A 10,662-nucleotide genomic window follows, 5' to 3' on the forward strand; every position below is an offset into this window, starting at 1 on the left:
CATCCGCTTTGTGCATTTCTGTAATAAAACGTTCAGCAGCGTCACCTTAAATAAAACGTAATTAGTCTAAACCCATTTATAATACATTTAACCCTTTAATCCGCCTCTAGATCCGTCCCGAACATAAACTGGACGAAAGCGCTCCGTCTGGTTTGACCTCCGCGGCCGCCGTACAGACGCCTTTCAGACAACATGGTGCTGGAGAAGAAAAGCTCCGGTGAGTTTGGGTCCATTATAACCAGTTTGCTGAATAAAGGCAGCCGTGGTGTAAACCTGATGGTTAAAACGTCTCTGTACTGGTCTTAAGCCCGCGTGGACCGGGTTTCTGGGGCTTCCCCTCCGTCCTGCTTCCGGTCCGGGTTCCACTGAGTCAAAGACGCGTTAAACCGGCTTTTCTGTAAAAACAGCCTTTTCTTTTTAGTGATTAAGATAAAAACGTGTGATATTCGGCCATTAAGTTTAAATAGGAATTGCGAGTTTAACTTAAAAAACAGCTAAACTTTATTTTTCCTTTTCATTCACAAAGAACAACGGTACGAAGTCTCGCTGGAAAAACGAGAGGAAATAACACAAGAAAGAAAAAAACAAACATACGGGGGTTTTTAGTAATTGTCACTTAACAGAGAAACCTTTATTTAGAAAGATGCATACTGATGGAGTTCTACCAGACACGTTTTAAACACTGAATTAGCTTGTTGGAGACGCTCGCAGCGGGTTTCTGCTGCCGGTGTTACACCGAAATCTGTCACCCATCGAAATCTGAGACCACAGGGGGCGACAGTTCATTTCTCTGCATGTACGTCTTAAAAGACAAGTCTTAAAAACACTTGTCTTTATCTGAGTTCATTATAATGGTCTAGCTACGCTAGAAGACTCCAGAAGACAAGAGGGATGACCTAAGTCACCGTTTCTGATAGCCGTCAGACTATATGCCTTTATTATGTTTTATAATGAACCTAAAGAAATACAGACTACAATAAATTAACCCAAACAAAAGACGCGTTATTGATGTAAGCTCCATCTTCTGACTGCAGTGTGTAAATGTGTGTGTGCTTTGAGACATCAGATTCCAGAGATACATGGTTAAAAAGGTCAACGTTTGTGATGGGTCACCCCTCTTACAGTCTGGACTCTTTTAACATCATATGTTACATAGCCAGGATCACAGAGGTCACCATTTCTATCAGAGGGTGTGTCTTTATTGTACCTACATTATATTAAACTCAGTAGCTTTCAAGACTCTGCTGCCATTTAGGACTTACATGTAGAACCTGTGGTCACAGATTCTGATGGGTCACAGATTTTGGTGTAACACCGTTCCAGATTCCATAGAAGAAAGGACGGAAGATGGTTTTTCCAACATGACGTCATGTCTGTAAACACGTCGGCGACGTCTTAATGGTTTTTATGAATGTGTAACATTCAGCTAAAAGGCTTCAGTAGAAAGAGCTAAAAGTAGTAGACTGTGTTCGTTAGTCCAATCCCTCACATCTACACGCACCTGGCCAACCACACCTGGAATTAAATCCTTCTCTGTGTGTGTGTGTGTGTGTGTGTGTGCGGATCAGCCCGGGTGGAGGCGGGTCAGCGCCGGGTTCTGGATGAGGCGACCCGTCAGAGGAGACTGACCCGGCAGCTGGAGGCTCTGGAGAAGGACAACTTCCAGGTTGGTGGTAAAGTTGGAGCATCCTGTTAATTCTTCATCATCATCATCATCAGTCTGATTGACAGCTCAGGGGTCTCATTTATAACCGTTGCGTACGCACAAAATGGGGCCTGAAACTGGCGTACGCCTCTTTTCACGCAAAGGTTGTGATTTATAAAAAACAAACTTGACGTGAAAATGTGCGGTCTTTCACGGCAGCTCTGACCCATGCGTACGCTGGTTTTGGAGGCTGGGGGAATTGGCGACACAGATGGAGAGGTGGGGAATTAACAACACACTGCATCCAGAGTCCTCTTGTGGCAGCGTGGGGTCCTGTCACCATGTCTCCAATTAATTTTGCGCTCTGGCTGTATGACCGCAGATGTGATTTCGGCTCACTGGTCAGCGTGCATGACTTCAACCCGGCAAGAGTTCATAACCCGTCTCCGCTGTCTATGCGTCCTGCTACACTCTTCCACATCCAATTTCTCTATACTGCAGGAGAACAGGCCGACATTAAAAGGCAATTTGCAGCAATGTCCGGTTTTCCTAATGTAATCGGCGCAATTGACTGCACTCATATTGCTATAAGGGCCCCATATGTCGATGAATTCATGTATGTCAATAGGAAGCATGTGCATACTATCAATGTTCAAGTCATATGTCAATCCAACATGATGTTGACAAATGTAGTTGCACGATGGCCTGGCTCTACACATGACTCTTACATCCTAGCGCAAAGCAGTGTAGAGAAGAGACTGCAGGCAGGCGCTGTACGTGATGGCTGGCTTCTTGGTAAGACAATAACTTTATATTGACAACCAGCTTAGCCAGATGCAGACCACTGATGCACTGTTTCATTGAAATGCAGGGGACAGTGGCTACCCCCTCCGGCGCTGGCTCCTGACCCCCTTCCCAAACCCCCAGAGCGCAGAGGAGACCCTGTTCAATACCGCTCACTCCCGTGCGCGCTCAACTGTAGAGCGCGCCATCGGCCTTTTAAAATGCCGGTGGCGGTGTCTGGATGCGTCAGGGGGTAGATTATTGTACCATCCCCAAAAGGTGTGCAGGATCATGAGGGCGTGTGGCGTGCTGCACAACCTGGCATCCAACTACCTCCTGGCCTCCCCCCTCCTCGGAATGCCGACCCTCACCCACAGCCCCCTCCCAGACACAGGGATATCCAACACGGGGCACGGCTCCGTGAGGAGGTCATGCAGCGATTAAGCAGACAATAAGGTTCACTTTTTCACAAGCTCTTTTAATGTGTTTGAAATGTCGAACATAATGTCACACAAATTATGCAGTGTTGTTCTGATTTCCTTCAGTTCATTGATGGTTTCTTTTTGATCTCGCCATGGTCCGCTCTGTCCCGCTCACAGAGTTAACTGAGGTAACTATGTGTTGCCACTCACGACACTTACTCTTATTTGTCACGCCACTACTGTGGCTACCAAACAAAATCATTTTTCGACTCTCCACCTCACTCACTAATGCATCGATTTCTGCCTCTGTGAAGTTGCGTTTTTTGGTTCGCTTCCCTGCGGTTGCCGTTGTTCATGCATCACAACATGGATCAGCTGGCTCATTTTAATACACGCTGAGGTACTTTGCATTGACCATTTATGGTGGAAAGTGGGTGTGTAGTGGGCGGAACATGAGCCAAATTCACCTGCGCAAACTTCAAGGACGAGTGTTATTTATAAAGGGGAAATTGCTTGCACCTGTGCGTACACACGGTTTTATAAATCAGAATATTTTATGGCGTACGCCAACTTCCGGTTTTGGGCGTAAGTACACTTTTAGTAAGAATCCTACGCACAGTTTTATAAATGAGACCCCAGATCTTTAGTTATCTTCCCTGGTTGTTTCCAGGACGATCCTCTGTCTTCCCTGCCGCCCCCAGGTCCTACTGCCCGCCTCCCTGCCTTCAGTGAAACCGAAGAACCAGGTGAGACTCTGAATCCTGGTCCTGTTGGTCCGGACCCGTCCCAGAGTTGGCCCTGATGTGTCTTGTGTCTGTCTTTGCAGAGAAGAAGAAGAGGAAAACGAGGGGCGACCACTTCAAGCAGCGTTTCAGGAAGAACTTCACCACGCTGCTGGAGGAAGAGGTGAGGACCAGAGGTGGAGCTGGACCTTTAAACATGGGGGCTGGTGGATCTAGAGTAAAGAGAAGACGGTGTTCCTCTGTGTAACTCTGCTGTGATAACTGGGGTCAGAGACACATGAGGATAAAACTTCTCCACATTAATGATCTGGATCAGCAGCTGGTTCAGAAAGGTCCGTAGAAGCTAAGCTGGTGGTTTTGGGTTCAGTATGAGGATCTACTTCTCCTCATTTTCATGTTTTAAACCAGCTAGCAGCCTCGCTAGCCTCCTGTTTAAATGAAACTGGATCATGTAGCGCTAGCTGAGCCAGCACCAAGTAACCTGGATACCGAGCTTCTCTTCAGCATCTTCATAGTTTATTTTCTGCTCCGGTGAGAGAATCTGGTGGACTGGGTTGATGTTTGGTCTTTAAACACTCTCACTGGAAACTACACATGACCTGGTTTCCCTGCTAGCATAGAACTAGATTAGCACTGCTACATAGCTTTATGCTAACACCAGGCTAACAGCCTCACATAACATCAGTAGTCGTTCCTGCACAGAAACTACATCCCTTCTAAAATCTGCTGCCACACGGCGTAGAGATACTGGTGTAATGATACTGGTGTAGTGATACTGATGTTGTGATACTGGTGTAATGATACTGGTGTAGAGATACTGGTGTAGTGATACTGATGTTGTGATACTGGTGTAGAGATACTGGTGTTGTGAAACTGGTGTAGAGATACTGGTGTCGTGATACTGGTGTAGAGATACTGGTGTAATGATACTGGTGTAGAGATACTGGTGTAGAGATACTGGTGTAGAGATACTGGTGTAATGATACTGGTGTAGTGATACTGATGTTGTGATACTGGTGTAGAGATACTGGTGTTGTGATACTGGTGTAGAGATACTGGTGTTGTGATACTGGTGTAGAGATACTGGTGTCGTGATACTGGTGTATTGATACTGGTGTAATGATACTGATGTTGTGATACTGGTGTACAGATACTGGTGTAGAGATACTGGTGTAGAGATACTGATGTAGTGATACTGGTGTAGAGATACTGGTGTTGTGATACTGGTGTAGAGATACTGGTGTCGTGATACTGGTGTATTGATACTGGTGTAATGATACTGATGTTGTGATACTGGTGTAGAGATACTGGTGTAGAGATACTGGTGTAGAGATACTGGTGTAGTGGTACTGGTGTAGAGATACTGGTGTCGTGATACTGGTGTAGAGATACTGATGTTGTGATACTGGTGTAGAGATACTGGTGTAGAGATACTGGTGTAATGATACTGGTGTAGAGATACTGGTGTAATGATACTGGTGTAGTGATACTGATGTTGTGATACTGGTGTAGAGATACTGGTGTCGTGATACTGGTGTAGAGATACTGATGTCGTGATACTGGTGTAGAGATACTGGTGTCGTGATACTGGTGTATTGATACTGGTGTAATGATACTGATGTTGTGATACTGGTGTAGAGATACTGATGTTGTGATACTGGTGTAGCGATACTGGTGTAGAGATACTGGTGTAGCGGTACTGGTGTCGTGATACTGGTGTAGAGATACTGGTGTAATGATACTGGTGTAGAGATACTGGTGTAATGATACTGGTGTAGTGATACTGGTGTCGTGATACTGGTGTAGAGATACTGGTGTCGTGATACTGGTGTAGAGATACTGGTGTCGTGATACTGGTGTAGAGATACTGGTGTCGTGATACTGGTGTATTGATACTGGTGTAATGATACTGATGTTGTGATACTGGTGTAGTGGTACTGGTGTCGTGATACTGGTGTAGAGATACTGGTGTCGTGATACTGGTGTAGAGATACTGGTGTAGAGATACTGGTGTAGTGGTACTGGTGTAGAGATACTGGTGTAGTGGTACTGGTGTAGTGGTACTGGTGTAGAGATACTGGTGTCGTGATACTGGTGTAGAGATACTGGTGTAGAGATACTGGTGTAGAGATACTGGTGTAGTGGTACTGGTGTAGAGATACTGGTGTAATGATACTGGTGTAGTGATACTGATGTTGTGATACTGGTGTAGAGATACTGATGTCGTGATACTGGTGTAGAGAGACTGGTGTCGTGATACTGGTGTCGTGATACTGGTGTCGTGATACTGGTGTAGTGGTACTGGTGTAGAGGTAGTGATACTGGTGTAGTGGTACTGGTGTAGAGATACTGGTGTCGTGATACTGGTGTCGTGATACTGGTGTAGAGACACTGGTGTAGAGATACTGGTGTAGAGGTACTGGTGTAGAGATACTGGTGTAGTGATACTGGTGTAGAGATACTGGTGTAGTGGTACTGGTGTAGAGGTAGTGGTAGTGGTGTAGAGATACTGGTGTAGAGATACTTGTGTCGTGGTAGTGGTGTAGAGGTACTAGTGTAGTGGTACTGGTGTAGAGACACTGGTGTAGTGGTACTGGTGTAGTGGTACTGGTGTAGAGATACTGGTGTAGTGGTACTGGTGTAGTGGTACTAGTGTAGTGGTACTGGTGTAGAGGTAGTGGTACTGGTGTAGAGGTAGTGGTACTGGTGTAGTGATACTGGTGTAGTGATACTGGTGTAGAGATACTGGTGTAGTGGTACTGGTGTAGAGGTAGTGGTACTGGTGTAGAGATACTGGTGTAGAGATACTTGTGTCGTGGTAGTGGTGTAGAGGTACTAGTGTAGTGGTACTGGTGTAGAGATACTGGTGTAGTGGTACTGGTGTAGTGGTACTGGTGTAGAGATACTGGTGTAGTGGTACTAGTGTAGTGGTACTGGTGTAGTGGTACTGGTGTAGAGATACTGGTGTAGAGATACTGGTATAGAGGTAGTGGTGTAGTGATACTGGTGTAGAGATACTGGTGTAGTGGTACTGGTGTAGAGATACTGGTGTAGTGGTACTGGTGTAGTGGTACTAGTGTAGTGGTACTGGTGTAGTGGTACTGGTGTAGTGGTACTGGTGTAGAGATACTGGTGTAGTGGTACTGGTGTCGTGACAGAAAGGTTTTTGTGACCTGTCAGTCACCTCGGCTGACCAATCAGATGATCAGTGCAACCCTGAAAACCCTTGTAGCTCCACCCCTGCTAAGGATGACGCCTCCTCTGCAGCTTTCTGATTGGCCGAGATTCAGCTGACCTCTTCTCTCCTTTCTGATTGGTAGAACCTGTCGGAGAAGCCAGAACCCAACTACCTGTCAGCGACGGCCCCCCCCTCAACGCTCCCCCCCCGACACTTCTGCTGTGTGTGTGGGTTCCCGTCACACTACACCTGCACCACCTGTGGGGGGCGCTACTGCTGCACCAAGTGTCTGTGCACCCACAGAGAGACCAGGTACTCACAGAGACCAGGTACTCGCAGAGACCAGGTATTCACAGAGACCAGGTACTCACAGAGACCAGGTACACACAGAGACCAGGTACTCACAGAGACCAGGTACACTCAGAGACCAGGTACTCGCAGAGACCAGGTACACTCAGAGACCAGGTACTCGCAGAGACCAGGTACTCGCAGAGACCAGGTACACTCAGAGACCAGGTACTCGCAGAGACCAGGTACTCGCAGAGACCAGGTACACACAGAGACCAGGTACTCACAGAGACCAGGTACTCGCAGAGACCAGGTACACTCAGAGACCAGGTACACACAAAAAGACTACGTGTTACTGATTAGATCTTTATCCTGAAATGTGAATGAACTGAGTGGTTCTGTCTTCATGTCTCCTTTTGTCCTTTGTGTCTCTGCAGGTGTTTGAAGTGGACGCTCTAACCGCCACAGTCTTGTTACCGTGGTGACGGAGGAGTCGGGAGGTCGTCAGCTGTTTGTCCTGCTCAGGACGATGAAGGTCGGGGGTCCTCTGACGGACATGTTGAACCTCATTCAGATATTTGCAGTCGGAGCCTGGTCCATCTACAGGAGCCTGGTCCATCTACAGGAGCCTGGTCCATCTACAGGAACCTGGTCCATCTACAGGAGCCTAGTCCATCTACAGGAGCCTGGTCCATCTACAGAGGCCCTGGTCCATCTACAAGAGCCTGGTCCATCTACAGGAGCCTAGTCCATCTACAGGAGCCTGGTCCATCTACAGAGGCCCTGGTCCATCTACAGGAGCCTGGTCCATCTACAGGAGCCTAGTCCATCTACAGGAGCCTGGTCCATCTACAAGAGCCTGGTCCATCTACAGAGGCCCTGGTCCATCTACAGAGGCCTGGTCCATCTACAGGAGCCTGGTCCATCTACAAGAGCCTGGTCCATCTACAGAGGCCCTGGTCCATCTACAAGAGCCTGGTCCATCTACAGGAGCCTGGTCCATCTACAGAGGCCTGGTCCATCTACAGGAGCCTGGTCCATCTACAGAGGCCCTGGTCCATCTATGGGAGCCTGGTCCATCTTCAGAGGCCCTGGTCCATCTACGGGAGCCTGGTCCATCTACAGAGGCCCTGGTCCATCTACGGGAGCCTGGTCCATCTACAGAGGCCCTGGTCCATCTACAGGGACTTGGAGAATCAGATCTAGATGTGTTTTTTTTGTTCATATGGCCTGAAAATTAAAACCTGCGGTCCAGACCTCCATGTGATCCAGACCTCCATGAGTGCTAGGCCTCCATGTCCCACAGCCCCACCTTCACAACCAGAGCCAGAAGTCTTGATCTGATGAGGACAGAAACCACCAGGTGTGAAGTCCTGAACCCAACAGAAGCAGTTCTCAGGCTTCTGGTCTGGTGGACTTTTACCAGCCGGTGAAGAGACTGAACGTTGTTTCTGTTTCGGGTCTAGAAGAAGACCTGCAGGATTTAGGATGTAATCTGTCTTTTGGGAAATAAAAATAAAAAACGGACTTCCTGACTCTGAGCTTGGATTTATCATCCTGGGTTCTGGTCTGGGTTCTCCTCAGAGTTCACATTTCCTGACGTCAGTGAATGCAGCTGCTGTATGAAAACAGCTGCTTCCTGTTTCCAGCTGTGTTTCCATGGCGATCAGGTGACATGATCAGAGCTGAGAAGCAGTTTGGTCCAGATGCAGGACTGACGGAGACCCACTGTCCCCGAGGTTTTCCTGCCTCAGCACACCAGGTCCACAGCAGACCGGTCCGAGATCCATTTCACCGACCGAGGTGCTGCTGCAGGAAACATCTGAAACCTGCAGGACAGTGGACCTTCAGGACCAGGACTAGGGATCGCTGGTGTAGAGGATGTGAAGACTTTTAGACAGTCAGGTCCAGGATCTCCAGATAAGTCCCAGAACCAGAACCAGATAAAATGAATGAAAACCTTTTTCTTTATTGCGACATGATGAAAACCACTGGTTCTGGTAGGTTCCAGATCCAGGTTCTGGTAGGCACCAGATCCAGGTTCTGGTAGGTAGGTAGGTACCAGATCCTGGTTCTGGTAGGTAGGTAGGTACTAGATCCTGGTTCTGGTTGGTACTGGATCCTGGTTCTGGTAGGTTCCAGATCCAGGTTCTGGTAGGCACCAGATCCAGGTTCTGGTAGGTAGGTAGGTACCAGATCCTGGTTCTGGTAGCGAGGTAGGTACTAGATCCTGGTTCTGGTTGGTACTGGATCCTGGTTCTGGTAGGTACCAGATCCGGGTTCTGGTAAGTAGGTAGGTACTAGATCCAGGTTCTGGTAGGTACCAGATCCAGGTACTGGTAGGTAGGTAGGTACTAGATCCAGGTTCTGGTAGGTAGGTAGGTACTAGATCCTGGTTCTGGTAGGTACCGGATCCAGGTTCTGGTAGGGAGGTAGGTACTAGATCCTGGTTCTGGTAGGTAGGTAGGTACTAGATCCTGGTTCTGGTAGGTAGGTAGGTACCGGATCCAGGTTCTGGTAGGTAGGTAGGTACTAGATCCTGGTTCTGGTAGGTAGGTACGTACTAGATCCAGGTTCTGGTAGGTACTGGATCCAGGTTCTGGTAGGTAGGTAGGTACCAGATCCTGGTTCTGGTAGGTAGGTAGGTACTAGATCCAGGTTCTGGTAGGTAGGTAGGTACTAGATCCTGGTTCTGGTAGGTAGGTAGGTACTAGATCCTGGTTCTGGTAGGTACCGGATCCAGGTTCTGGTAGGTAGGTAGGTACTAGATCCTGGTTCTGGTAGGTAGGTAGGTACTAGATCCTGGTTCTGGTAGGTAGGTAGGTACAAGATCCAGGTTCTGGTAGGTAGGTAAGTAGGTACTAGATCCTGGTTCTGGTAGGTAGGTAGGTACTAGATCCTGGTTCTGGTAGGTACTGGATCCAGGTTCTGGTAGGTAGGTAGGTACCAGATCCTGGTTCTGGTAGGTAGGTAGGTACTAGATCCAGGTTCTGGTAGGTACTAGATCCTGGTTCTGGTAGGTACTGGATCCAGGTTCTGGTAGGTAGGTAGGTACTAGATCCTGGTTCTGGTAGGTACCGGATCCAGGTTCTGGTAGGTAGGTAGGTACTAGATCCTGGTTCTGGTAGGTACTGGATCCAGGTTCTGGTAGGTAAGTAGGTACTAGATCCAGGTTCTGGTAGGTAGGTAGGTACTAGATCCTGGTTCTGGTAGGTACCGGATCCAGGTTCTGGTAGGTAGGTAGGTACTAAATCCTGGTTCTGGTAGGTAGGTAGGTACGTACTAGATCCAGGTTCTGGTAGGTACCGGATCCAGGTTCTGGTAGGTAGGTAGGTACCAGATCCTGGTTCTGGTAAGTACCGGATCCAGGTTCTGGTAGGTAGGTAGGTACCAGATTCTGGTTCTGGTAGGTAGGTAGGTACTAGATCCAGGTTCTGGTAGGTACTAGATCCAGGTTCTGGTTGGTACCGGATCCTGGTTCTGGTAGGTACCAGATCCGGGTTCTGGTAGGTAGGTAGGTACCCGATCCAGGTTCTGGTTGGTACCGGATCCAGGTTCTGGTAGGTACTAGATCCAGGTTCTGGTAAGTAGGTAGATACCAGA

General features: G+C 48.0%; 1 protein-coding gene across 1 annotated transcript; it reads left to right on the plus strand.

Annotated features, from left to right (window-relative positions):
• The first annotated feature begins 2 nt into the window (after positions 1-2).
• On the plus strand, positions 3-8,594 carry znhit1 (zinc finger, HIT-type containing 1). Its single transcript, XM_041986356.1, has 6 exons — positions 3-217; positions 1,569-1,666; positions 3,521-3,596; positions 3,677-3,756; positions 6,914-7,083; positions 7,497-8,594. Exons 1-6 carry the CDS (start codon positions 193-195, stop codon positions 7,516-7,518), a joined length of 471 nt encoding a protein of 156 aa, XP_041842290.1. The 5' UTR covers positions 3-192; the 3' UTR covers positions 7,519-8,594.
• Positions 8,595-10,662: the final 2,068 nt, after the last annotated feature.

The sequence above is a fragment of the Melanotaenia boesemani genome, chromosome 5 (assembly GCF_017639745.1).
Source record: "Melanotaenia boesemani isolate fMelBoe1 chromosome 5, fMelBoe1.pri, whole genome shotgun sequence".
NCBI classification, from domain to species: Eukaryota; Metazoa; Chordata; class Actinopteri; order Atheriniformes; family Melanotaeniidae; genus Melanotaenia; species Melanotaenia boesemani.

What these genes read in the sequence shown, in the direction of transcription:
- znhit1 (XM_041986356.1), top strand. Translation starts at nt 193, where the DNA reads ATGGTGCTGGAGAAGAAAAGCTCCG. An exon ending in TGGAGAAGGACAACTTCCAG is followed by an intron (nt 1,667 to 3,520) that starts GTTGGTGGTAAA and finishes GGTTGTTTCCAG; the next exon opens with GACGATCCTCTGTCTTCCCT. An exon ending in CAGTGAAACCGAAGAACCAG is followed by an intron (nt 3,597 to 3,676) that starts GTGAGACTCTGA and finishes CTGTCTTTGCAG; the next exon opens with AGAAGAAGAAGAGGAAAACG.